The sequence below is a fragment of the Trachypithecus francoisi genome, unplaced genomic scaffold (genome assembly GCF_009764315.1).
Source record: "Trachypithecus francoisi isolate TF-2019V2 unplaced genomic scaffold, Tfra_2.0 Lachesis_group10, whole genome shotgun sequence".
In the NCBI taxonomy this organism is placed as follows: Eukaryota; Metazoa; Chordata; class Mammalia; order Primates; family Cercopithecidae; genus Trachypithecus; species Trachypithecus francoisi.
Window position 1 is genome coordinate 44,522,720 of NW_022681455.1, and position 27,649 is coordinate 44,550,368.

The 27,649-nt window shown below is 52.6% G+C and overlaps 2 protein-coding genes across 11 annotated transcripts in view; both read right to left on the bottom strand.

Moving 5' to 3' along the window:
- Window positions 1-11,220, bottom strand: part of TCTE1 (t-complex-associated-testis-expressed 1) — an 18,445-nt gene extending 7,225 nt beyond the window's left edge. For 2 of the 4 annotated variants that reach the window (XM_033217349.1, XM_033217345.1), the window contains exons 1-2: window positions 10,437-11,220; window positions 863-1,232 (exon numbers count right to left, since the gene is read on the bottom strand). In XM_033217349.1, coding sequence (XP_033073240.1) covers window positions 863-1,139 — 277 coding nt within the window. In that variant the 5' untranslated portion in view covers window positions 1,140-1,232; window positions 10,437-11,220. The remainder of the gene's footprint in view (window positions 1-862; window positions 1,233-10,436) is intronic. The other 2 variants (XM_033217348.1, XM_033217347.1) reach the window with 2 other exon arrangements.
- A 1,549-nt stretch (window positions 11,221-12,769) lies between these two features.
- AARS2 (alanyl-tRNA synthetase 2, mitochondrial) lies at window positions 12,770-26,720 on the bottom strand. 7 transcript variants are annotated; one of them, XM_033217342.1, is made up of 22 exons: window positions 26,443-26,720; window positions 25,425-25,616; window positions 24,741-24,886; window positions 24,345-24,512; window positions 23,642-23,786; window positions 20,594-20,739; window positions 20,268-20,376; window positions 19,843-19,881; window positions 19,629-19,740; window positions 19,002-19,135; window positions 18,413-18,557; window positions 18,009-18,181; window positions 17,784-17,897; window positions 17,546-17,686; window positions 16,654-16,791; window positions 16,434-16,543; window positions 16,168-16,276; window positions 15,752-15,874; window positions 15,411-15,521; window positions 14,715-14,798; window positions 14,490-14,600; window positions 12,770-14,041 (listed from the first exon to the last, which is right to left on the bottom strand). In XM_033217342.1, exons 1-22 carry the CDS (start codon window positions 26,683-26,685, stop codon window positions 13,877-13,879), a joined length of 2,958 nt encoding a protein of 985 aa, XP_033073233.1. In that variant the 5' UTR covers window positions 26,686-26,720; the 3' UTR covers window positions 12,770-13,876. The 7 variants fall into 7 exon arrangements, with proteins under 7 accessions (XP_033073233.1, XP_033073231.1, XP_033073229.1 ...); XM_033217340.1 differs by having other exon boundaries at window positions 19,843-19,899; XM_033217338.1 differs by having other exon boundaries at window positions 23,642-23,888.
- Between the last annotated feature and the right edge of the window lie 929 nt (window positions 26,721-27,649).

A 27,649-nucleotide genomic window follows, 5' to 3' on the forward strand; every position in this document is an offset into this window, starting at 1 on the left:
GGGTGGGACACCAGCCTTTAGCTTTGGGATGTTCCCTGCCTGAAGGGGGACATCTCAGCATCTGTTCTCAGGGAGCTCCCGGACTGAGGAAGACTCTCAGGTCCAACTCTCAATTACCAACTGGTCTGATGGGGAATACAATTCCTGAGGTCAGTGGCTTCCAATCTTATTTGATTCATCCATTTCAAAACAAGAAATTTTTTGAGCACCTACTATGTGCCAGGACCTGGAGGTACCACTATGAGAGACTATTATGTCCCACGTACTGGAGATATAAGAGTAAGCAAAACAGGGCTCCTCCCTTTTGGAGTCTACATTCCAGTGAGGGGAGGCTGACAATAAACAAGTAAAATGAGTGAGACTGGGTGACGATAGTTGCTGGAAATGAAATAATGGCCCTGTCCTCAGACAGCGCTCCATCTGGTAGGAGAGGCTGGTAATCCATCTTTGGAAAGGATCCATATTACAGAGCACAAAATATGGAACAAACCAAGAGACCCTACATGGCACGGAAGACTCCATCAGAGTGGAGGGTGGTTCACTTGGGAAGGCTTTCTGGAGAAGGAAATAGATATGGCTCAGGCTGGGTTTTGCTGGAGAGAGTGGAAAAGGCAAGGAGAGGGCAGAGGCATGGAGGGTGTAGTGTGGGTGGAAGCCTGGTGGGATCTGCCAGTGGGAACAGAAGGAGAAAATGCCTTGGCCCTGGGTGGAAGGGAAGTGTTGAGTAGGTATGAGGATGCCATACGGGAGAGCAGGGGCTGCCCCAGGACCCAGCTTCTGCATTCTTGGCTCCAGAGAGTCCCCACCCACCTTGCCCCACTCTTGGCCTTCTTCTTCCCACCCAAAGCAGGGACAGACTCACTCTGGAAGTTCCTGATGATGTGCTGAATGCAGAGCTCTGTGAGGAGGGGCACAATGGCCAGTGACCACTCAGGATCCTCAGCAATGATCCGGCGCATCCGATGGAAATTGGCCCCAGGATGTGAGTTCCTGGACTTTGCAGGGACTGGTGTGATTGAAGGCTTTGAGAGCTGTGGGCCTGTGCTTGAAGTGTGTCCTCCAGTGGAGGACTTGTCCTGGGGGGAGACCGAGGAGTGGCTGGGGTCCAACAATGCTGATGTTGTTACGGTATCCTGCATGCCGGAGTCTGGTAATGTAGGGGTGGGTGGCCCCTGGATGGCCTTATGACAAGAAACTTCTCAGACTGGCAGGTCCTTGATACAGGTAGAGATCTGGAGCAAAAGGAAGAGGTAGTGGTGTTACTTTGGAGGGTCTTGGTGGGCATTTACTAAGAGAGGTGGTACAGAATAGTGCTTAAGGATCAGTCCCTGGAGTGAAGCAGATCCAGGTACACATCCACTGGTTATCTGTGTGACCTCGGGCAAGTTACTGAACCTCTCTGAATTTCAGATGCTGCCTCTTAGAAATGAAGGTCGCAGTTCCAGTAGGATTATTTGGAGGAGTGGATAAAATAATGCATCCAAAGGGCATAATATATTATCTGACACATGAAACTAGCAGGGAGCAGCCCAAAATTTTAGATAATAGCTCTACAGCAATTACAGTAATTGCTCTGTGCCAGACAATCTTTTTAGTTCTTTATGCCTATTAATTCATGTGTCCTCAGAAAAGCCTTTTTCAGAAAAGCCTTTTTCAGATAGGCACTTGTATTATTCCCATTTTTCTGCTGGGAAACTAAAGCACAGAGAGGTAAATTGACTTGCCCAATGTCATGCAGCTTAGAAATATTACAGGTGGGTTTAAATTCAGTCTGTCAAATTCATGCTCTGAACCCTACATTGGACTGGCCCTCTGAGGGTGGGGGTGTATATTGCCAAAAGACAGGTATAATAAAGAGCCATTCAACTCAAAACAGGACCCTGCACTAAGTATTTTATAGAACAGCAACTGCCTGATCCGTAGGATGGGGTTGAGAACAGCTCTGGCCAACAGAAATATAATGCAAGCCAAAATGCAAGCCACATATGCTATTTTAATTTCTTTAGTGCTCACATTTTAAAAAGTAAGGAGAAACAAGGCTGGACGTGGTGGCTCATGCCTATAATCCCGGCACTTTGGGAGGCCAAGGTGGGTGGGTCACTTGAGGTCAGGAATTCGAGACCAGCCTGGCCAACATGGTGAAATCCCATCTCTACTAAAAATACACAAATTAGCCGGGCATGGTGGTAGGTGCCTGTAGTCCCAGCTACTCAGAAGGCTGAGGCATGAGAATCACTTAAATCTGGAGGGCAGAGGTTGCAGTGAGCCAAGATTGCGCTACTGTACTCCAGCCTGGGTGACAGAGCAAGACTCTGTCTCAAAGAAAAAAAAGAAAAGTAAAGAGAAACAGGTAAAATTAGTAGCTTTTTTTTTCTATCTTGCTCTTGTTGCCCAGGCTGGAATACAATGGTGCAATTTTGGCTCACTGCAACCTCCGCCTCTTGGGTTCAAGTGATTCTCCTGCCTCGGCCTCCCAGGTAGCTGGGATTACAGGTGCCCACCACCACGCCCAGCTAATTTTTGTATTTTTAGTAGAGATTGGGTTTCACCATGTTGGCCAGGCTGGTCTCGAACTCCTGACCTCAAGTGATCCACCTGCCTCAGCCTCCCAAAGTACTGGGATTATAGGCATGAGCCACGGTGCCTGACCATGAAATTAATTTTATATTTAGCCCAGTATGTCTAAAATGTTATCTATCATATAATCAATATAAAAGTATTAATGAGATATTTTATATACTATGTTTTCATATGAAGTCTTCAAAATCTGATGGCTCAATGGGCACATTAAGCCTGTGGCTACCGTTTTGGAAAGTGCAGGTTGAGAGAGAAAGGAGAGGGGAAAGAGACCCATGCCTTGCCCAGGGTGCCAGCAGCCTCCTCTCCTCCTTCCTACTGAGAGCTCAAGCTCCAGGTCCCTTCCCTTCCATCTCCCCATCCAGTCTGCCTCTAGCTCTCCCAGCCTCCCAGCATTCCAGACAGCAGCGGGCAGGCGTGGGAGGCGAGAAGGCAGCTAAATCTGGGGCTGAAGACAGAAGACAGAGGATGTGTCTTGGTCTGGGGACCCTCCCCCATTTGCCCATTCCTGTACCCTTGCACTCCTGCCCTGAGATCTGCAGGAGGAAATGGGGCTGCTGGCACTTAGCTCCTCCTCCAGGCAGTTTCCCATCAGATGTGCACCCTGACAACTCAGTGCACTGGGTAGTGGCTGGTGGGAGGGAACACTCTGAACCAGCAAAGGCGTCCTTGGCAGAGGGAGGGACCAGATGGTGCTGCCCAGCCTGCCAGGCATCTCAAGGAGGAAAATCCTGGTTGAGAGGCAGGTGGTGGGGAGAGGGATAGTGCAGGAAAGATATCTAGGTATTGTGACATCCCTTATGCAAATCAAATGCAAATTCACACACAGATTGTGTCCAGAATTGTGGAATAACCAGATCGTGCTTTTTGACTAATGGCCTCTCAGAGTGTAGGGCTGGAGGGGGTTGTTGCTTAGCGGTACCAGCTGACTTTGCATTTCTGACTTTGGCAGTTATGTCTTTGTGACCTTGGCCAAGTTACTTAACCTATCTGAGCTTCAGTTTCCTTATCTGTGAAACTGGATAATAATATCTTCCTACATGGGCTGTAGTGGAGATCCCCCTGAGATAATGGTCGGTTAATATTGATCATTGTAAAGAATATAGGAGGGGTGTGTGGAGAACGAAGGTACTATGAGGGGCAGGGGTCTGAGGCTGGAGAGAACACATCCTGGAGACCTGCTTCTTGAATGCTGAGATGGTATCTTTGGATGAGTGCAAAGTTTCTGAGGTCCTTCCCTATTTTCAGGATCGATGTGAAGGGCAAGGAGGCAGGGTGGTGTTGGGGGCTCACAGACAGCACGACAGAGGCAATGGAGGAAGGTCAGAGGCAACAGACCAGACCAACTCCTGCTTGGTTTTGGCCTAAAACATTCTATAATTTCCCTTGGTCCCAGATATGTCCCTGGACACCCATGGGCCACACCCAGGGAGTAGGACCAGGCTTGGCAGGGGGAGCCCCAGGTTGCTGGTATGCATTGCCCTGGAGTTGGCTCTTTAGTCATTCCTCACAGCACCATCCAGCCTCAGCATCCTGGCAGGCAGTCCCTTCTCCTTCTTCTCCTGGGGAGCCACACCTGGGAAACCCCACCCGGGGCCAGGCGGGATGCCTCTGCAATGAGGTGACTCTAGTCCTACCGCCTAGCACCTCATATTCAGGACCTGGAGTTCTTCCTGCCATCTGGTCCTAACTGCTCCTGCTGCTGTTTCGTGCCTGCAGCCCGCCTCTGGGCATGACACAGCAGGACCCATCGGGGCATATTCCAGGGCCCTGAACCAACTTCTCAGAAGGAAGGGGCAGGGCCTCACTCCAAATCACATGGCTGCCGTGTGCATGGCTGGTATAAAAATGAGCCCCTACCACCTTCAGCATTTACAGGATCATCCATACCATAAGGCAGGCAAATGTTGAAAAAATTAACTGCATAAGATCAGAGTTGATAATTTTCATTTAATCATCTCTTGATTTTTAAAAAATGGATATCACAAAAATATTTTGGCAGGCAAATTATTACCAGACACAGAAGATTCTTCTAAGGAGGATTTTAGTTCTAAGTGTTTTTTAAAAATCTACTTTTAAAACTAACAAAATAGAAAACAAAGTATATTTAAAAGGATAACGAGCAAAACTAACTCCTTGCTGCCCCGCTATCACTGTTATGAGGAGGATATGGAGTGTGGCTCCTCCCTCGGCAGGCCACGTTCTGACCCCTGCCCTTGAGGGCCACCCTTTGGTGTGCCACTCTCTTAGCTCTCCTCCTACTTTCCGACCATTCTTTTTCCAGAAGTCTTCACCACAGACTTCTGTCCCTCTGGCCATCCCCCATGTGCCAAGGTCCCTCAGAATTCTGCCATGGTCATCCACTCATTCCTGCTGATGGGCTCTAGCTTTCACCTCTTCCAGGTGGGGTTTCCTAACTGTGATGTCCCAGGAGAAGCAGAGGGTACTGCTTACCAGGATGGTGAGGCTGGGGGGTGGTGGTGTGAGTAATGCCAGACTCTCCTACACCTGCATTCCAGACTTGAGTCCACTGGGATGCTGCCTAGGTCCCTCAAACTCAATCCATCCAGATGCCAGCACCAGAAGTCACCTCTCTGTCTGAGAGAGTCACCTGACGGAGTCACCTCTCTGTCTTTCAGCCCTCCCACCCCACCCCACCATCTAGTTACTGATTCAGTTCTGCCTCCCACCCAGGCAGCTCTCCTTTCCTGCTGCCGTCTTAGCTCAGGGCCCCAGTGTCTGTCTGGATCACAGCATCAGCTGTTGGGCATGTAGTCTCTGGCATCCAGTCTGGTTCTCTCACATCCAGCCTTCACACAGCCGCTGTGGCAGGCTCCTTGTAAGCCCTCTAGTGGCTCATCACTGCTTACGGTAAAATCCAGCCTCCTCACCTTGGTGTGTAAGGCCCTCCGTGGCTGGACACCTTGTTGGAAATAAGCTCCTCTTTGCATCTGGGACATTGCAGCCCAGTTCATGCTGCCAAGCCCTTGCTCAAATTGTTCCCTCTGAAATGCCTTTCCCACCATCTCAGCCATAGAAAGGAACAATCACTGGTCTTCTGAATCTGAACTCAAGCACTACTTCCTCTCTGAAGGCGAGGTGCTTCTTTGTCCCTGATGCCACAAAACAACCCCTTCCATTGTCAGACCCCATCTTTCCAGTACCTGCATCACTCCAGTGACCTGGCTGCCCACCCTCTCACCACATCCACACTAGACTGTGAGCTGCTTGAGGTGTAGGGGCTGTCTCCTCCTCAGTTTTGTTTCCAATTCCTAGCCCAGTGGTAGGTCTGCTTTAGGCGAGGTAGCTGGTGTTTGGGGCTGCTCCACTGGCTTCTGATAATAGATTCTGGCCAACAGGAGTATCCTGTTGGTCACGGCAACTTGTTTGTGGGTGGCTATCTGATATAAGCCAATCAGAGTCCTTCCTGAGATTTGTCCAAGTGGAGGGAGACAGAAGGACATGTGTCCTTGAAGGATCTGGATCTCCTGCTACTGGAAGTCATTTCTCTCCACACTTACAAGGTCTGTTTGCGGCAGGAGGGAATCAAGCCTGGGGGAGAGCAGCAGAAACGAAAGATAGACCCAGACAGCATCCTGGTATCTTCGATCCCCATGCCTAGTCCCGGAGGCTCCCAGAGCTGTCTGGCTCCTTGGCAGTGCCTTCAGCTCTGAGAGCTAAGTTGGCAGCCTTCTAATAAGTCCCTTTGCCAAAGCTAAGTGTTGGGTTTCTACTCCTTTTGACCAAAGGGTCCTGCCCCATTTTGACCAAAAGGCTCACTGTTTGGTGAGTGAAATTATGGGAAAAATCCTAAATCAGTAGATGAAAGAGTTCAATGGGATAGCTGAGAAGGGTCAAAGGCCCCCAGGTTATTACTCACAGGACCTGATTCACTCCTGTGGCCTCTTCCTCTCTTGACTACATTGAGCCTCTAGTCTCACATTCCATGTCTCCAGGGCTGGGACAGTATCAGCACCTTACAACTGTCCAGCACTTAACAGTTACAAGGTCCTTTCAAGGTCCTTTCAGAACTATCCTCTCAGAAAAAAAAAAAAAAAAAAAAAAAAAGGCTGGGTGTGGTGGCTCACACCTGTAATCTTAGCACTTTGGGAGGCCAAGGCAGGAGGATTGCTTGGAGCCAAGAATTCAAGACCAACCTGGCCAACATAGCGAGATGCCATCTCTAAAAAAGAAAAAAAATCTCATGTGATTCTTCAACCACCCTATAATGGAGCTAGGATGGGCTTCCTTATCCCTATTTTACAGATGAAGAAACAAGGAAACAGGAAATGACTGCCCTAAAACACCTATGAGAGCTGGGGCCAGCATCTGAGGGCAGGTGTCCTACCTCTAGTCACAATACACTACCCCTCCACAGTCACTCAGTATGTCCCCCTCCCCTGGCTGTTCCTGCCCTCTACTAGGAAAGAAGAAAGAATATTCTTGCTCCTTGGGAAGTGGGGAGGGCTTCCCTGGGCTGAGAGCGCTCCCAGGCCTTTGGTACTTTACTGTGGGAATTTCAGGGCCCTAATGTACAGTTTTCATCCCTGTTAGGGTAAATGCATTTTCCCCCTAAATGAAACAAAATTTAATATCAATACTTGTGTGCCTATATCCATATGTTAACCTTGAACTGCTTTTTAAAAACACATCTCATCATTTTAGGTCAAACAAAAGCATAGTAAATCATAAAATGTATACTGACACTAATGTACCAAACTTTTTTTTTTTTTGAGATGGCGTTTTGCTCTTGCTGCCCAGGCTGGAGTAAAATGGCGTGATCTCAGCTCACCACAACCTCCACATCCCAGGTTCAAGCGATTCTCCTGTCTCAGCCTCCCGAGTAGCTGGGATTACAGGCATGCGTCACCATGGCTGGCTAATTTTGTATTTTTAGTAGAGATGGGGTTTCTCCATGTTGGTCAGGCTGGTCTTGAATTCTCGACCTCAGGTGATCCGCCCACCTTGGCCACCCAAAGTGTTGAGATTATAGGCATGAGCCACTGTGCCCAGCCTAATGTAGCAAACTTTTTAAAAAGTAGATGTTGTAATATATTGCTTCTGACCGTTTAAGTGTGCAGAAATTACATATATAATACACATGACTATATGAGGATATATATATTCATTCCACACCTTAGTGTGAATGAGTTACAAAGCAAAGTTAGAAAGGGGGCAAGGAAGGCCGGGTATGGTAGCTCATGCCTGTAATCTCAGCACTTTGGGAGGCTGAGGAGGGTGGATTACCTGAGGTCAGGAGTTCAAGACCAGCCTGACCAACATGGTGAAACCCCATCTCTACTAAAAATACAAAAATTAGTCAAGCATGGTGGTGCATGCCTGTAATCCCAGCTACTCAGGAGGCTGAGGCAGGTGGTTTATAAGATAATTAGGCAAAAAAATGAAGGTTGAACTCAGGAGGCAGAGGTTGCAGTGAGCCAAGATTGTGCCACTGTACTCCAGCCTGGGCAATAAGAGCAAAACTCTGTCTCAAAAAAAAAAAAAAAAAAAAAAAAAAAAAAAAAAAGGCGGCAAGGGGAATAACCACGGAGAGGAGAGGAGGTGGGGAGGGAGTGGGCACAGGAGAAGACAGGAGTCTGAGAGAGCTCTGCCTGCTTCACAGGTTGGCCTTAGTCTGGCCTGGCAGTCACCAGCCTGCAGCTGAGGGTGCGAGTAGGCGGCACTATCTTCCCTGGGAGCCTGCAGGGATGGGTGCATACCCAATAGCTGGGGGCCCGCTGCACATGGACAGTCCCCAATGACTCCAGGGCAGTCCTGGAGGTGGCTGAAGGGTCACCTTCCTCTCTGGAGCTTTCCTTCCCTGGGGAACCTGTTGGGTCAGTCAGAGAATCCCAGAGTTTGAAGACTAGGAGCACGCTCAAGACTCCAGTCTTGAACACGGGCAGGACAGGAATCCTGACATTCCAGAGCGGTCAGGGCCACCAGGAGTGGGTATGTCTTGTGCCACCACCTGGTGTCCCCATCCAAGGATGTGCTGTGCTCTCAGAGGGGGAAAGTGGGAGAGTGGGGACATATGCAGTGGACTTTCACTTCTCTGGGACCTGCCTTTATCAGCTTGTTTGGCTTCACATGGCTGTGTCTCTAACCCGGTACCACAGTCCCTAGGGAAGGGCCAGTCCTCCTCCCCTGGGCCCCTACTGTGCATCCTCAGGACCAGGGTCCAGGGTCCTGAAATCACACACAGGGAATAACGTCCATACCAGGCCATTAACAAAAAAGGACCGGGTGTGAAGGACTGCTCTTTCCATGCCCAAGCACGGGTAATAGAAAGTGACAAGATGCTCCAGTTTGGCCAGAGTTGTCCTCATTTCTGATGGCTTGAATCTGGTGGACAGGTGTTCTGGGAACCATACCCTTGGCTATATATAGCTATGATTTATTGAGAGCTCTAGGCCTTCAATAGCATGTACATAGCAGGAGGCAGGACAGCAGCTGGCTAAGTACTCAGGAGTTGTGCTGCTGCCTCAAGTCAAATCTCCACGGTGCCCCCTACTATCTGTGCAACCTTGGGCAGGTCCCCGCTTGCCTCAGTTTCTTCATCTATAATGTGGAGACAGTACTTAATAGTACCTATTTCATAGGATTACTCAGAAAATTAAGGTGTTAATGTGTGTGAGACATTTCATATAGTGCTGGGCTCAGAGCCAGCACTCAAGATGTGTGTTAGATATAGTGAAGATGCTAGATGGCTTACTTACATAATTTTATTAAATTCTCAAATTAATTATTGAGGATTATTATTTAACACTATTGTCCCTGTTTCACAAATGAAGAAACTGAAACTTAGAAAGCTTAAGTAACTTACTAAATGTCACTAGCTAGTAAGTGGAGAAGCTGAGGTTTTAGTTTGTGTCTGTCTAATGCTCTTACTTCCATGAGATGCTGGAGTTGCTTATAAATTGCTCCCAACTCAGTCATTCACAGCTCTTTTCCAGTGAGTCTCCCACTTTCTCCAGCTCATGAGCTCTCTTGTTCACCAACACGGAGCCCAGGGTTATCCCCTTGGTGCTGACCTAAATAGTCCAGGCTCCCTCTTCCGGTTCTTTGCTGGGCACAGGAGCCTTCTGCAAGGCTGGACCACTGCCTGCATCCTTTGGAGGGCCCGAGGAGCCCAACGGAGTGCTGCAGAGTGGTGCTCTCCTGCCCCTGGCACATTCCCTCCACAGGAAGTCTCCGGTCTTCTCCATCCTTCCTCAGGTCCCCAGCTAAATCTAACCATTCTGGGCAGGAGCTCCTTCCACCTGCCCTAATGGGAACACGAGGAAGATGCTGTAGGTGAGCATTCTCACCTTCTTGTGCATCACAGTCCTGGTCCTCAACTGTCCTCACCTCCCTTCCTCTTAGCCGAGAAGTGGAAACACCCAGTCCTCTTTGGGCAGAGAGCACCTCTGTGCCTGGGATACGTCCCCAGGAGCTGGCCGTGCACTCACTGCTCTGACTGCCTTCTCAGCCGCTCCCACCCCAGATTCCCTCAGGAGAGCCCTCCTCTGTCCTCAGGACTCTCGGTTTTTGTCTACACTCACCTCCTCCGTTTCTTTCATGCCCACCATGTCTTACTTTGGGGTAAGTCACTCCCAAGTTGGGAATTTCATTTATGGAAGGGCATAAAACTTTCTTCAACCGAGCCTCGGCCCGCGTACTTGGACTTGGGCTGGGTGAAACCGCCAGTTCACTTATCACAGCCCCTGGGCTGGCCTCCTCCCAACTCCTGACCACTCAGGTCTGTTGTCTCAAAAGGGACTCCAGCGGCTCTGCTCCCACCCCTCCTTACCTTCAGCTCAGACACCCTAGCAGGGAAGCTCAGCTCCAAAGGCCACGGGGTCCCTCCCCCATCCTACCTGGGGTGTAGAGGCGCTGGTTTCTCCTTGGTAACCCAGGAAAACCGGCAGTGCAGTGGGAGGGAGGGAGATGCAGAAGCAAGCTTCTGGACACGAGGGAGGGATTACAGACCTCGGGTGCTGGGAACAGGGACGGCCTTTCGGAGAAGCCTGGGGCCCCAGAGCTTGGGACCGCTCTTCTCCACGCCCTACGGATGCCCCATTTTCCTCGGACTCTTCTTCCCATAGTCCCTCTCCTCGCCTCACTCGGATCCCCAGCCCCGGGCCAGACGGTCTGCAGACAGTGACTGTGGTGGGGAGGAGGCGCTGGGCGTCCTCGCATGGAGGGCGTGGGGTCTCCCGTTGGTAAGGACCGGCGCTTCCCCGCCACAGAAAACGGAACCCAGGCAATGGCCGCCTGTGGGCTTCTGGCAGGTGTGGGCAGAGGACGCTAGAGGGGCTCCCGGGCCCAGCTGACCTGAGCAGGCCCCGATAAGGGAGACCGGGGCTATGTGTCCCCACTCCCCGAGGTCGCCTCACCGGCTTCGGGAGCCTCGGCGCTCGCCTCACGCAGAGTCCCGCGCGCTGGCGCCGGTCGTTGTCGTTGGGGACGCCCCGCGTTGCTAGGAGCGGGCCGCGCGGGGAGGACCAGTGCGCCGCGGCTCGGAGGAGGAGGCGCTGCTGCTTCCTCGGCTGCAGCTGCGCGCCCGGCAAGCGGCTCACTCGCGCGCAGGGTGGCGAGGCCAGCCCTTCGGACGGTTCCGTGGAGGCGGCCGCTTTGGGGGTAGTGGGACCGTGGCCTTGCGCTATGCCCTGTGCTCCCGTGGGACGTGTCTAGGAACGGGTGGGCTTTCTGCGGGAGGCGGAGGTCGGGCAGGTTGCTGATCTGGAGTGCTTGTGCTCTCTTGGTAGCTTTTGTGTGGCCATGGATAGGGAGCTGCTCCAGGAAAAGCGTCTGTGGAAGATGAGGAGGGTGGACGGACCTTCTCCAGGGCACCTGTATAAGTCACTGAACTCCCATGAGGTCTCCTGTTGACCTTAGGCCCTGCGGGAGGGCACCTTCCACCTTTTCCCCAGCTCAAAGTCTGGCACCAGACGCAGGAAGGTTCCAGGCCAACACAGCGCTCCTTCACACAGCCCATGCCCTGTGCCAAACACCCTTCCAGCCCTGGCGCCACAAGATGTGGCTGGGGCCCCTGATCTCCTGGAGGGTAAGAGGGACAGACTTCAGAGGGACGGTTAGTAAAAAAAGAAATTGGCCTTCAGGGAGGGAGAGGCAGCCAGGGTGGTGGGGGTTTCAAAGGGTAGCTTTAATTTCAGCTCTGCCGAGGACTACTAGTTGGTTACCCTGGATGTACATCTCGCTCTGTTAACTCATCAATAAATCAGGGGCGCCACAACAACTGGCGCCCGCGGAGGAACTTGGACCAGGGCCTGTGGTGAGCACTGCTGAACAGTGGCTACTGCTCCAGTGGCCAGGATGCTGAGGCAAAGCTTTGCAAGCAGAGAGGGGCCAGGCACCGGGGATTGGGTCCGTTCAAGGCCTCACCAGTGCCTCAACAGCAAATCATCTGTGCCTTAATTAGAATGAGAAACTGTGCAGAAAATGATGCCAGGCAGGCCCACGCTGCTAGAATTTTTACTGAAGAGAACTTGGTACCCAGGGAGCCCTTGATTTGAACATAGGTCCCCTGAGGCCCTTTCCTTCATCTAGCAACAGAGATCTAGGAACAGAGACAGAGGTCCAACATCTGGCTGTCTGTGGTGGACTCATTCTGGTAGGGAAGGAGGGCTTTCCTCCCTCTCTTGGCTTCCTCCTGCTTTGAGGTGTCAATTTTCAGCTTCAGCTCAGGCTTGAGGCAGGTGCTGTACAACTTGTTTTAAGAAGTGTACTGTTCGTCTGACTCTGCTCTCCAACCTCATCACCTGCTCCTATCCCAGCTGACTGCTCAGTGGCACTGGCCACCTCACCCCCACCTCACGGCATCTGCACTGGCTGTTCCCTCAGCCTGGAATGCTTTTCCCTTAGATTTCCACATGGGTCACACCTTCACCTCCCAGCTGCCTGCTCACATGCTACCTCTCGGTAAGGGACTACCACCATCCACACTCCTAATCCCCATTATCTATTTCTCCCCCAGACCTCATCACCATCTGACACTTTCTCCCTTTTTTTGACAGGGCCTCACTCTGTTGCCTGGAGTGCAGTGGTGCAATTATAGCTCACTGTGGCCTTGAATTCCTGGGCTAAAGTGATTTTCCCACCTCAGCCTCCCAAGTAGCTGGGACCAAAGCGTGGGTAGTCTCAGCTACTTGGGAGGCTGAGGCAGGAAGATCACTTTTTTTTTTTGTAGACAGGGTCTTGCTGTGTTTGCGCAGGCTGGTCTTGCACTTCTGGCCTCAAGCAATCCTCCAACCTCAGCCTCGTAAAATGCCAGGATTATAGGCATGAGCCACCAAGCCTGACCCTCTTCTTTTGCTTTACTGCCTGTTTCCTCCACAAGAAGCAGGCTCTATGAAGGAAGGAATCGTGTTTGGTGCCCGCCACGTTCTCAGTTGCTCAATTCATCAACAAGCCAGCAGGGCCCAATTTAATTTAGAGGTCATTGCTAATTAAAGAAGTGATAGCAAAGGTCTCCACTGCTGAAATGATTTTCACAGGATGGTTCTGTGTCGTCCCAGTAGCCAGGGAGCCCTTCATCAGTGCCCACTGTTGCCTGGCACACAGAGCCTGTCTGAACACTCATGGCAATGAAGATGGCCTGATTTGGATCCTGGGTGGCCTTTCAGACAGTATGAGTTCAGACTGGTGTTAGGGCACCCATACCAGGTTGTTGGGAGGGGCAAAACTACTTTTTTTTAAAGTAACAGAACCTCTGGAGCTTCCTGTCCTCTGTGAAATTATTTACTTATTTGAGACAGAGTCTCGTTCTGTCACCCAGGCTGGAGTGCAGTGGGGCAATCTCGGCCCACTGCAACCTCCGCCTCCCAGGTTCAAGCGATTCTTCTGCTTCAGCCTCCCGAGTAGCTGGGACTACAGGCATGTGCCACCACGCCTGACTAATTTTTTGTATTTTTAGCAGAGATAGGGTTTCACCGTGTTAGCCAGGATGGTTTTGATCTCTTGACCTCATGATCCTGCCTCGGCCTCCCAAAGTCCTGGGATTGCAGGCGTGAACCACCATGCCCGGCCAGTGAAATAATTTCTAATGTGCAGTCACAGCCATAATTGCCCATGTCTTCTCATTCACCAAGGGGGTGTGTGTCTTTGGGCCCACTTCTGCCTTCCCTAGCCCATGTCTCCTTGTGTCATGTAGGGCCTAGCCCAGGTGATCCTCTTTGGCTCAGCTGCTTGGCCTCCAGCCTCTAGTCCTCGCTTCAGCCAGTGGGAAGGGTCTGCTGGCTCCTTCAGGGCTCCTGGCATTGCCTTTAGTCCACATGGGTCCCTGGGCGGGCCTGGGTCAGAGCTGGCTGAGGGCATAGGCTCGGGCTGTACTGAGGGCAGCTTCCAGGTCAGTAGTGCTTCCGGTGCCTTGGGCCACTACTCGCGAGCCCCAGGCCTTGCCCCCCATGTGGCTGCACACTGCCAGTGCCCAGGCCTCTGCGGTGAAGGTGGGCATGGCACCCTAGGAACAGAATCAGAAGGGGAAGCGATGCAGAGTGGCCCTCCCTGCCAGCATCCACCCAAGGTACCCTCAAGAGTGGAGCTGAAGGTGATCAGTGCCCCCTTCTCAGCTGGGCACATGGTGGGGCAGTCGGGTGACAAGCTGGAGAAGGTTTGGGCTGGAAATGTGTGTGGGGAGGTTTATGAATGTGAACATCTGCTACTTGTTTACAAGGGATGTGAGGCCTGGGAGGGGTTGGTCATTAAGGAATCTCTGGTGCTTTCTGGAGTGGGGAGGGGCTGTTTTTAGGAACAAGGAGATTCCCCTATCCCTGTCCTGGAGTATTCTCATAGATACCTCCACCCAGTCTTGGCCCCTTTGTCTGGGAAGAATTAAAGGTGTAGAATCAGACAGCTGGACCAGGATGGGTATTAACGGGGGTGGTGGGCTGCTCTCCCACTTCCCTCACCTGGGCCACCTGACAGGCACACAGCACCTTCCCCATGGACTGGGGGCTGAGTAGGAGCACAGATGTGCTGGGGGCCTGCTCACACAGCTGCCGTACCACCTTCACCAGCACCTGGACCATGAAAGACAGATAGTGAGCCCATAGCTTCCCAGACCCCTAGCTACCTCCTGGTCAGGACTTTGCCCTCCTCAGACCCTGGGGCAGCCCCGCTTGGCCAGCACTCACTGAGAGAGACTCAGCAGAGACTGTGTCCACAATCAGAGGCCCCTTCGAGTGCCGCTCCAGCAGCTCCTGAGTTTTCTTTGCAGCCTATGGGGCAGGAAGGATGAGCAGAGGGGTCAGGCTCAGAGGCAGGTTTCCAATTAGCCCCCACCTCTGAACTGAGACCCAGCTAAGCAATCCCCTGCTTCCCCCACCCACCCCAAAGGTCATCAGCTCCAGGCAGAGGGGGCAGGGACTCTGCCTAGGGTGGACTCTCCTTTTTGGGTCCCACATGTGTCCTTCCTCACCTCCCTCATCACTTTCCTTTCATCATAGCTTCAGGCCCCTACAAATAGGTCGCTGAAGGTGAAAGGAGGAAGGTCAGAGCACAGATGGACCAGGAGTGGGCAGGAGAAAGGGGATCCACAGTGGAGGTGTAATCAGGGCTGAATGGCACTCATCAAGTCAGCAGGCTTCTGGCGTTGGGGGGCCTGAGCCAGACTTGGGAGTTGGGGGAGAAACACAGTTTGAAAGAGACAGAAGTGGGGGAATGGCCTGGGTGATGTTCTCAGCTGGCGGGAGAAGGAAGACGCTGCCACCACCCCGTCCCCATGTCTTTGCACAGCCTCTGACTCACCCCCACGCCCCAGCCCTTGAGACTTCTCAGTATATGTGCTGGAGTGTCTCTGGGCACATGGGTGCAGCCAAACCTCCTCTCACCTGCCCCATCTGCAGCTTACGGATGGCAGTGTTGGCACGCCGCTGCAGCATCTTCAGTGTGGCCAGCAGCTCCCGCCGCTGCCACTGGGGCATCACAGAAGTGTCCACAGCCTATGGCCAGAAGCAGTGCATCACCCCTGCCCTTCCCTGAGCCATAGTCTCTGAGGTAGGGACCAGCAGGGCCAGGGAAGACACCCACCCTGTAGACAAACATCTGGGCCAGCTGGAGCCCAACCCGACTGGAGTGCTAGGGAGAGTCTGGAGGGGTCCAGGGAGGAATAGGGGAGGGAATAGGGCCAGGAGAGGGTGGGGAACAGCTCCACAGCAGGCGTGGCCCTCACTTCAATGAGTCGTCCTATGTCCTTAGACAGCCTCAGTGCCTCTGCCACATCCCGGCTCCCCTGACTCAGTCGCTCAGTGGCTGCTTTCACTTCCTGGGCCAGGTTCTGGCCTAGCTCTCGGGCCTGCAGGGAGGGGACAGGAGGGTCAGGGCCGCCAGGCTTACATTCATCTCCCCAGGCCAAGGCCTCTCAACTCATTACTGGTCAGGGACAAATAAGATATAACAATCAAGACCAATCAAGGCACCAGCACCAAATAAAACACATGCCAGCTGCCAACAGCTGATATGGCCACATTGGTGTGCAAGTATTAATACTGGCTCTGCTGCTGGGCACCCCTGAGCCCGAGCATGTCACCTGCCTGTGTCCCATGCACCCACTCAACCCAGAAGTCCCAGGCCTACTGGCAAGCTGACCTGCTGGGCCTGCTCCCCAGTGATGGCCAGCAGGCGGGTAGTGCCCTTGGAAAGCTGGCGGTCCCCGATGATAACCAGGTCCCCTACAGCCCCTGTACGTAACAGGTGCCTGTGGGAGGAAGGAGGGAACAGAAAGTCAGGGGGCATGACAGGAGACAAGGGAGAGGCCAGAGTGCATCTCCCATCAAGGGCTGATGGCTCCAAAGACCAAGGGAAGGGCGAGGATCTGGGGCCCCTGGCTCAGGCAGCACAAAGGAGTGACTCACGTCCCACAGCATAGCTCCACAGAGGTCTGCAGTGCGGCTTGGGAGGCTGGGTCCAATGCATGGGCCACGGGTACCCCCACTGACACCACCCGTACAGGGTCTGGGTAAATCTGAGGTCAAGAGGGGACAGGCCCGTTAACTGCCAAAGGAGAAGGATAAAGCCTCCAGGTATGCCTGAAGGAGGCCCCAGATCTCCACCAAAAGGGCTTCCCCAACTCACTTCATCCAGAGAGCGCAGGCCAGGGACATGGGCAGTGAGCGCCAGGGGCACCTCCTCCATGTACACAGGCTTATCCTGCTGCACGGCCTCCTGCACAGTGTTCTCCACTGCCCGGAGCTGCTCTGGGGTCAATGCGGTCTGGAGGGGTGGGGAGGAAATGGAAAGACAAACATGCAGTCAGTCCCACACCTGTAACTGATGCACTGAAACATGGTCAATGTTCACTGAGCTATCCCCAGGTTCTAGAATAGTGGCTAGCACATGATAGGTGCTCAATCAACACTAACTGAGCAGACAATTCTTTTCCTTAGAAAGCTATCTGGGAGTTGGGCTTACTGGAAGCTCCAGGCCTTTCACTAGGCACCAAAAGTTGAAGACACAGAAAAAGGAGGCTGTACCCACATGGAGCTTACAAGGGGCAGCCCAATGGAAGAGAGAACTACAGGATGAGGGGATGCAGGGGCAGGGAATAAGCAGGTGGGATGGGGATTAGCCAGCAAGTACTTCCTAGAGAAAGGATTTGAGCCAGATGTGTAAGAAGGGCAGGGAGACAGGGTGGCAGCAGAGGGAGAGGACAGCCCAGTTTGAGCAAGAATGTCTCGGGTGACAGTAGAAACAAGGAAGGAGTGGCTGGAGGTGAAGGGAGGGCCCCTGCTGGAGGGCCTTCAGAATCCCACATCAGAGCTGAGTGAGGCCCTAGATACTCTGTAGCCTGACTCCTCACTGGTGCACGAGGAGCCCAAGGGGAAAGGACTTGCCCAGGGTCCCATAGTGATTGGGTGGCTGTGCTGGGCCTAGAGCCCAGGCCTCTAAGGGCAACCCGCTCACAGCAGGCTGTCTCTCTTTAAGCCTGTCACCTCACATGAAGCCTGTCTTTCTGTGCCGGGCTCACCTGGGTGGTCACATCCAAGCGCAGCTGCTCAGGATTGAGATGGGAGCCCTGCTGCTCTGTGCCAGGGCCCAGGGTCTGCCGCAGTGCCCAGTTCAGCAGGTGGGTGGCCGTGTGCTTCGCCATGCAGCCTAGACGCCAGGCCTGAAATACTTTTGTCACCCAGGGTCCTGGGTGAGGGCAGGGGGTGGGGAGAGTGAAGGGCTGCAGGGTATTGGGAACAGTCAGGGAGGATCCTTACCTTATCCACATGCAGCTGCACCTGGTCCCCGATCTGCAGGCACTCAGGGGCTACTGCCTCATGCAGGATGAAACCCCCACAGACCTGGGCCCGGGCTACTGGGAACAGCACGTCCTGGGGGAGGGTAGGGGTCAGGGTGCCTGTAGCCTTTCCCTCCCCTTGGCTCCCACCCAGGCTTGGGTCTGCCACCCACAGAAATCAGCCTGGGTTGTGGTGGAGACTCACCTCTTGCCCTACCCGCACCAGGTAGCCGCGGTCTGAAGCCTGGCCCCCCTGTTCTGCATAGAAGTTGGTCCTGTCCAAGAGGAGGCCACAGCGCTGGCCTTTCCCCACGGAGGCCACTGCTGTCCCGTCCTCTGTATACAGCTGCAACACCTGGGCCTCACAGGTGCCGAACTCTGCCAGGGAACAGAATGGTTATTAGTGGTGGGCAGGGGCTGGAGACGTGAAGGTGGGTCTGCTTTGGGGCTAACAGGCACCTCGCAGGGCACTTCCAGCTGGGGGGGGCCACAGAGACCCCTGGTGGCCATCTTGGGGAATACATAGGGGCTAGCAGCAACTATCTTGGACATTCTTCTCAGTAATGGTCAGGCAAGCTTGTGGTGGCAGACCTCGGTCCAGGCTCTCACCATAACTTCCGTTGGGTCGCAGGGAGTAGTTGTACTTGGGGCTGTTGTCAGTTGGAGGCACTCCTTGGCGCTGCAGCTCCCCCAGTGCATGGACATCAAGCCACAATCCCTGCTTCTGAACTGGCTCAGCCTGCCGTGCCTGGTGCTGCAGGATGGGCATGGAGGAAGTACATGGAGAATGAAAGTGGGACTTCAGCCTCGCAGGTCCCTGTCCCTGCCACACAGCTGTGGACTCTGCAGCCCTTCTGGAATAAGAATTCAGGGCTTGGCTGGCTGCTAGAGCCCCTGGGCTGGTTGGTGAACCATCCGTCATGTGGGATCCTCGGGATTAGGCCTTCCTGCCCACTGCTGCCCCTGGAAGGCCCCTCTCCAGGAAGCTGTGCTGGCTTCTGCTCCTGTGTTTAGCCCATTGGCTAGTGTTGCTTTCTACAGGTTGTGGCCTGAGGTTTTAGAAACCTCCCAGGTGAGGGGACAGATCCTATCTCAGATTCTTGATTTCTCTCAATATCCACAGCTCTTCCCCCAGGAGCTCAGGGCTGGGGAAGGGGTGTCCCAACAGAACCCAGCATGGGGGTGCCACAGCTTGTACCTGGGCCTCCTCCTGGGCCAACCGCTCCAGTCCAGTGGAGTCCAGCTGGACCCCTTTCTCCTCCAGCATCAGCTCTACCATGTCCAAGGGGAGCCCCAGGTCTCCAGATAGTGACAAGGACCAGGCCACTTCAGCTTCAAGAAAGGAAGACAAAGAGTGTTGACAAGCGGAGGGATTAGACAAAGAAGGGGAGAAAAATAAGGTCCAGGGCCCTTCTAACCACGCAGAAGCCACCAGATGCCAAACACAAATACCCCCTCCATACTGGGTAGCCTCAGGAGAGGGGTCACATTCAGGCTTCATGCCGCAAGGCCAGAGCTGGGGGTAGTCCAGGGTACTCCCTGGGCACAGGTCATTTCAAGGGAGGAGGGAAGCTCGGTCTATTCATGAAGCCAACCTAGGAAAGCAGGAGGCAGGGCTAGCTGGGCAGTGTGGACATAGGGAGAGGCAGGGCGGTGTTCCTGCTGCAGACGGGTCTGGGTATGGAAGGAGAGTCCAGGGAGAGAGGAACATTGGGCAGAGGTTGGGGGTGGACATGAGGCAAGGGGCTGGCCCAGAGCTCCCTCCTCTGCCCACCCTGGCGAGTCTCAGCAAGTCCCTTGTGCATGGGCTAGGTATCCCACTGACCAGGGAACATATCTGAAGGTCCCAGGGTCCTCAGAGTCCGATCAATGATCCGCCGACCCCGCTCCAGGGAGGCCAGGAAGGCTGCCTCGTCCTCTAACACCAGGTTGGCAATCTGAACCAGACAGAGCAGAAGTGGAGCTGGGTCTCCTTGGAAGGAGGGTCTCTCTCCACAACTCTCCCATCAACCCCTTTCTCTCCCACTGGAATCCAGTACCTGGGCTGAGTTCCTTTGCAGTTCTGGATAAGCATCTCCCTGGGGAGGTGGAGAAGGCTGAGGAGGTGTGAAAGGCAACCAACCCACCCCCACCTCCCCACCCTGGGCCTCCCCGAGGACACCTGCTCTGGAGGCTCAGACACATTGAGGGGCTGGGAGAGGGACTCAAATGGGGAACTGGTTTCCCTATAGGGTGGCAGAAGGGGCTCATAAGGTCAAAGGCTCAGCAGTTTGGACAAGGAGCCTCACGTTTTCCTGCTTCTTGTAAGCAAGGACAGCTTTCTTAGCTTGCTGATAGGATGCTGGGCTGGACATTTAGGGTGGGGACCTCTGGGCACCCAGGCTGGGGGCACTGTCTAGGCTCAGTGGTAGGCTCCCCAAAGTGCCCAGGGAGGCCCACAGTGGAGAACAAGCTCTGTCCTTACCAATATCTCCACCACGACAGGCACCAGGCTGCCTAGGAAGCCCGGTGGTGCCTTTAAGATCTCCGTGGAGAAACGCACAGCTCGACGGAGGATCCGACGAAGAACCAGCCTAAAGGGGTTCAGAGCCCAGACATGAACCCCTAGCAGCTCATGGTCAGCAATATGGGGAGTGAGAAGGACAAGATCCACAGTGTGTGCTCCCACCCCAAAGCTCTCCCTCTCTCCATTCCTCCTACTGGCTCAACCAGACCCACCTCTCCTCTTCCTTCCCTCCTCCACCTGCGACCCCCAGCAGCCCGTCCTCCCTGTAGCCCTTCCAGACTCACGGGGAACCTGACATCCCAGGGAAGACGCCATCAGAAATGCAGACACTGAGTGTGCGGATGTGGTCAGCCACCACGCGGTACGCTGTGTCTGTGCGCCCCTCGTCTGCCACCCCTACCCGGCCCAAGTAAGGGGGTGCCCTGCAGCCCTGGGAAGCAGGAGAGAAAGAGTCAGCCAGTGGCCCTGCCTGAACTGGCCCAGGCAGGTGCTCTTTATCGCCTCTAGAGCATCTGCCTTCAGCCCTAAAGCCAACCACATCCAGAATGGCCTTGCCAGTCCAGTTCTGGGCTGAGAAGCCTCATGGATGAGCAGGAGCCAGGCCCTGCCCTCACGGGGCTCATATTTGGTGCTACAAGTGAACATATCTGTGATCATTTACTGAATTTCTATCAGAACTGGGTGAGAACTTGAACAACATGACCTCTAATCCCCAAAACAGCCCATTCCAGGAGGTATTAGTATCCTTGCTTTACAGAAGAGGAAGCTGAGGCTCAGAGGAACTCAGTGACACAAGGCTACCCAGCTCTCAAGGAGCAGATCTGAGATCTCAGCCGGGCCTGTTGGACTCCAGGTGCTCTCCACTACCTGTTCTTGCCTCTCCCATCTTTTGTGGGGGTGGGCAGGGAGAGAGAGTGTAAACTACATACATGGAAATGCTCCAAAGCAGGGAGCTTGATTCACCTAGCTCCAAACCTCTCTCTTCCCCAAACTTCTTCATCTAACAGTCATGCCATTCACTGTGTTGCTCAAATCAATTGTCTGGGAGCCATCTTTGAATTCTTTCCCCTACCCATCGTAATCCATCAGTGGATCCTTTCGCTTCTACCTCCATGAGATCTCTCAACTCAATCTACTTGTCTCTACTTCCACTGCTGTTAGCCGAAGTCATGCCCTGTGGTTCTTGCCTGGATCGATAATAGCCTCCCAATTGATTCTTAAGTTTCTGCTCTCATCTCCCTCCAGTTCATCCTCCACACAGCAACAGGAGTAGGCTTTTAAAAGTGTACATCATGCTGGGCGCGGTGGCTCACACCTGTAATCACAACACTTTGGGAGGCTGAGGCGGGTGATCACCCGAGGTCAGGAGTTTCAAACCAGCCTGGCCAACTTGGTGAAACCCCATCTGTACTAAAAATATACAGATTTTTTGTGTGACGACGGGTGCCTGTAATCCCAGCTACTCTAGAGGCTGAGGCATGAGAATCGCTTGAGCCAGGAGACAGAGGTTGCAGTGAGCTGAGATCATGCCACTGCACTCCAGCCTGGGTGACAGAGCAAGACTCTGCCTCAAAAAAAAAAAAAAAAAGAGAGTTCTCAGTGGGGAGTGGCATGATCTGATGTACATTTTTATTTATTTATTTATTTTGAGATGAAGTCTCACTCTGCTGCCCAGGTTGGAGTGCAGTAGCACGATCTCAGTTTATTGCAACCTCTACCTCCTGGGTTCAAGTGATTCTCCTGTCTCAGCCTCCTAAGTGGCTGGGACTAGGGGTATGTGTCAGCATGCCTTGCTGATTTTTCTATTTTTTAGTAGACAGGGTTTTGCCATGTTGGCCAGGCTGGTCTCCAACTCCTGACCTCAAGCGAACCACCTCCCTCTGCCTCCCCAAGTGCTAGGATTACAGGCGTGAATCACCGCGCCCAGCCCTTAGAACCCTTCTTGCCACTCTGAGAATCAAAGCCCCACTTTGGACTTCAAGGCCCACAAGACTGAACTCTGCCCTCTTGTCTGTGGTAGACTGTTCACAAAAATGGCCCTTTCCTATGCATATGCCACTTTAAAAATGGGACTTTACAGCTGTTTCCCATCAAGGGATAGACTCTGTTTCTCCATCCCCTGAATCTGTGCTGGCTTTGCGACTTGCTTTGGCCCACAGAATATACTGGAAACAACACTGTTCTAAGCCTATGTGTCTGCTCTCTGTCTTGGAACCTTGCTGAGCTGTGATGTGGACAAGCCCAGATCAGCCAGCTAGGTGATGACAGACACATGGCCCAGTCACCCCTACTGCCTCCAAACTGACAGCCAGCCAAGCCCCAGAGGAGGAGCTGCCTCTTAGCTGACCACAGATGGATGAGTGAGCTCACACAAGACCAAAGAATGAGCCAGCTAAGCCCAGCCTAAACTCTAGCTCACAGACTCAGGGGTCAAATACATGGTTGGTGATTAAGCCACAGAGCATTAGGGTGGTTTGTTATACAGCAAAAGCTAATTGACACATGTTCCTATTATATCCCATGGGATTCTCCTTTAGCTGGCTGGCCACCTTTTTGTTTCTGGCACATGTCAAGCCCTTTCTTGGGGGGCAATGGGGAGGGTATAAGCTATACACACATGGAAATGCTCCAAAGCAGAGAGCTTGATTCACCTAGCTCGAAAGCTTTCTCTTCCCCAGGCTTCTTCATCTCAGTAAACAGTGATGCCATTCACTGTGTTGCTCAAGCCAATAGCCTGGGAGCCATCTTTGATGTCTCTTTCCCCTCCCCATCTAATCCATCAGTACCAAGGTCCTTGGTACCTGCTGTCCCCTCTGCCTGGAAAGAGCTTCTTGTGGCTGACTCCTCCTTCTTTGGGGCTCAGCTCAAAGGTCATCTTCTTGGTGAGCCTTCCCTAAGTACCTTATCTAAGGTTCCTCTGTACCCCTCCTTCTTCCTAGTTACTTTCACCCATGTTTACTGCCTGTTCACAATCTGTAAGCTATTACTTTGTTCTTTAACACATTTATTGTCTATCTCTCATGCTAGCATATAATCTCCATGATCTCTTTCCTGCTTACTGCTGTGTCTTCTGTACCAAACACAAAGGACTTAACATAAAGCAAGCACTCAACAAGTATTTTCTGAATAAATGAAAGAGGTAAGGAGTTAGGAGGAACAGCAGGTAATAAGTAATGAATCCCAGTGTTTTGCTTGATGTCTTGGAATTCTTGGTCGGTTATTGTCCTCAGATGCTGAGAACACTCTTGAGTTCTCAACAAAGATGGAACGCAATGGGGCTCAGGGCTGTGATGAGCAAGTTGGAGGGCTTCTGGAAGGGAAGAGGCACTTACCTGCTGTATGGCGTGGAGCAGCGGGGAAAAGAGGTCAGTGTCATAGGTGGAGTGTTTGCCTTGCAGCACAGCCACCAGCCTTTCCAGGCCCATTCCTGTGTCCACATGCCACTGGGGCAAGGGCTGCAGGCTTCCATCTGCCTCTCTGTCCAGGGAAGGTGTGCAAGGTGAGGCCCCACCCAGGATTACAGGTGTGAGATGCCCAAGTGGAGTAGAGAAATGTTGGGTGGCGGGGAGCCCAAGGGGGCTGACAATGGGAGGAACCAGACAATCAGTATCTTCCCCTGCCACCCTGCAATAGCAGATGATGACGGCCTTGGGGTCCCATCCTTTCTCATATAGAGCTATCTCCACTCTCACCCCTGCTTGGGCCCTTGCCTGGGCAGCAGACATCCCATCTTGGGACAGAATTCTTTGCCCCTAGAAAAACATGTTAAGGCTAGAAGAAAATCTGAGATCATCAAGTTCAACTCAACTTGTTGATCATAAAGTTCAACAGAGAATAGCAGTGACTTATTTAAGCTGTCACAGGCAAAGACTACAATTAAATCAGTTATTATCTATAAGGTGATGAGAATTGTGCCTGGCACATGGTAAGCACCATTTACGTGTTTGTTTTTATATGAAACAGATCAAAGTCTTCTAATTGCCACCTTTTCCACTTCTAGCCAGGGATTCTCGTCCTGCTTCAGCACCCCCTTACCTGTTGTGTTGCATGAAGACCAGGTTCCAAAGTTCTACCAGCTGGGGGGCTCCCACCCCACCAGCAAGGTCATAGTGGATCTCAGTACAGGGTCCACAAGGGCCGGTATCCCCCATCTCCCAGAAGTTCTCTTGTGGTCCAAAGGAAAGCACACGAGTAGCAGGCACCCTGGGGAGAAAGGCAGGCGAGTGGTGGGAGATAGACAGACCCAGAAGCTGGGACCCTCTCTGCCATGACAGCCCCTCCCTCAAGTCGAAGCTCAGCAAGAGGAAGAACAGGGCTAAGTCCACAGTATCCTGGAATGAAATGCTGAGACTCTGAGGATTGGTGCTGGTAGTCTCCATTATCCAGTCCTCCTGCCCTCCAGGAATGAACATAAGTAGGGGGTTGACTTACCCTAAGCTCAGCCAAATGTCCCTGGTCTCCAGGTCTGGCTCCAGCCCTGCCTTAGGGTCACCATCAAAGTAGGAGACCCAGAGCCTTTCCGCAGGGATCCCATAGACCTGAGTCAGCAGTTCCCAGGCCATGCTACATGCCTCCTCCTGCAGCAGAAACCAGCATGGGGTGGGGGGAGGAAGATGGGTGAGACGGAGACCCCACTGAAGTAATCAAGCCACATGAGTTTAGCTCCCCACTTAAGATAGAAGCATATCTGTGGCCATCTTGTTCCCAGAATAAGCCATGAACCATTACTGCCTCTGAGTGTTTACTGCCCAGAAAGCTTCCCCTTCTTCTAAATCCTATCTTCTTTCAAGTCCCAGAACAAGTCCCACTTTCACATGAAATTCGCTGCCTACTCTAGCCTGGAGTGATCTTTAACTTTAGTAAGTACCTTAGCATTGCTATTTGACCATTTACTCAAACAACAATTTTTGAGTAGTCATTAGGCAGGAAGCAGAGTCTCTGCCCTTCAGGGACTTACAATCCAATCAGGGAAGCGAGGTAATTCCTGTTACACCTGCTCAACTAGCACTTTGCCTCCACATCTGGTATTAGGCCCTGCCTAAGCAGCAGACAGTACAATGGAAACAGGACAAACGGACTCCCTTCTTGGCTGATCAATGCTCCCTAGAGACTCACCTTAAAATATTCACCCCCAAAGGCCCAATTGCCAAGCATTTCAAAGAAGGTATGATGGGAAAGGTCTCGACCCACATCTTCCAGGTCGTTATGGCGTCCTCCAGCTCTCACACATTTCTGGCTGTTGGCCACACGTCGGAAGCCTGCCATTTCGCTTCGTGGATCCACAGTGCCCAGAAAGATTGGCTTGAACTGGAAGCACATGGGTGGGAGGAGGAGAGGGATATTCCAATTTCTCAGTAGAAGGGAAATGTGGGGAGTGGGGATAGGGATGGCTGTTCAGACCGAAGGCTGACGGTGCCCCTGCGAGTGCACTGTAATCTTGGTCTAGGAGGACAACCTGGGAGCCTGGAGACAGCCATCTCTGGTATGTGGGGAGCACAGAAGAGGTAAATGAATCATGAACCGGAGACCCTCTGCTAGTAAAATGAGCAAGGTAAAAGGAGGAATGTGTTGGGAGCTGGAAACAGGGCACTGAAATGTGGCATCCTCCGTCTTGGCTTCTTCAACCACACCCAATAACTTCAGGGTACAAAACTAAGACTTATTTAGTAGGGATCCCAGACGGCCTCTAAGGTTAACTTACACCGCCCCTATTTTACAGATGAGGACAATGAAGTCTAGAAAAGGTAAGTGGCTGATAAAAATCAAAAGCTTAGAGAATAGTACTCAGCACCCAGCAGGTGATCAGTAAATATTTAATGAAAGCGTTATCTTTATTTAAAGAGCGAATAAATGAAATGGGATTTCCCCCACCAGTCTGCCCCCACGGGATTCCACTCCAGCCATTTCTGGACCTAATACTCAATTCCAATTCAGAAGTTCCCAGTTCAAGCCCTCCCCAAGCCCTCCCTATACTCTGAGCGCCGTACCCCCATCACTTTACCCAACCAAGCACCGCCCTCTTTCCCCAAAAGCTACGAACTCCGCCTCTCGCTTCTTTTGCCCAATCCTGCAGCGTCTTTCTCACCGGAAAACTTACAAACTCCCCTCCCTATCAGTATGGTTCGGCCCTCACCTGGTTCATGCCCGCGTTGACAAAAAGCAAACTGGGGTCGCCGCGGGGCCGCACGGAGGCGGAGGGCACCAGCCGGTGGCCATGGCGGTCCCGAAAGAAGCTCAGAAAGGCGGCCCTCACGGCCGAGGCCTTGGCTGCAGGGGGCTCGGATGAGAGCGGCCGATGGCTGGGGCCCCGCCATGCGGGCGACCTTCGAATGGCCCGCCGCAGCCGCCGGGCTACAGCTGCCACCGACGCTGCCATCTTAGCTCCGGGCAGTGACTTTACGGGGTCAAAGAGTGACGAGGGAAGGAAGCCAGGCGTTTCCTACAGCGGCCCCTGGCTGTAGGAGGACTCAGGGGGAGGCTCTGCCGCCGGTGTGGAAATAATCGATTGAGTCGCTGGCAGAAGTTGATCTAGCACAGCGCCTGGCACATAGTAGGTTTTTAATTCATTCGGCATTAAACACATATTCAGAGCCTAGTATGTGCTAGGCATTGTGAGTTTAGGGTACAAAATTAACAAAATGCCCTGCCCATTGAAATCTGTATTCTAGCAGTAATTGCTGTTGTGCTTATTAGTTTTGCAAAGTTACAAATGGGGTTGCAATAAACAAGTGTGGATTCAACTTCGTGTGTGTGTGTATGTGTGTGTGTGTTTTGTGTGGGTGTTTCCAGGCTGAGGGAAGAAGGCAGAGAGTGACAGAGGAGTATCAGCATTCATTCAAGAGGTATTCAACAAATAGTTTTTGAAGACCTAGTATGTGCTAGGCAACGTTCTAGGGTCATTTGCCAGTTCCCTTGGACCTTGGCATCAGACACCGCCATTTTGCCCTTGAAGCAGGAGTCTATAGGAGAACACAGAAACCAAACAGCATCTGCTATATTATTAATTGCCTAATATTTGGTCTTGTCATTTGCCTGGGGATCAGGGAGAATCCAGGTCGTCAAGGCAGGAGGAAGCTGTTGGCTGATAGCTGCAGAGATTTCACTCTCTAAGCCTTCGAATGCACTGAGGTTTTGTGTGTTTTCGTTTAAGGTAAGAGATATACCTGTCCTACCTCTCCCTTCTGTCTTTCCATAGTAGCAGCTGTGACCCTGAAGCCAACAGGCCCTTGTGGATGCAGTCAGGGTGCTCATGGGGTTTCTCATGATGCCCTTGGCTTGGAAAATTAAACAGATTGGGAAGAGAGAAGAGAATCTGCCAAGCTAAAACTCAATAGAAGTTC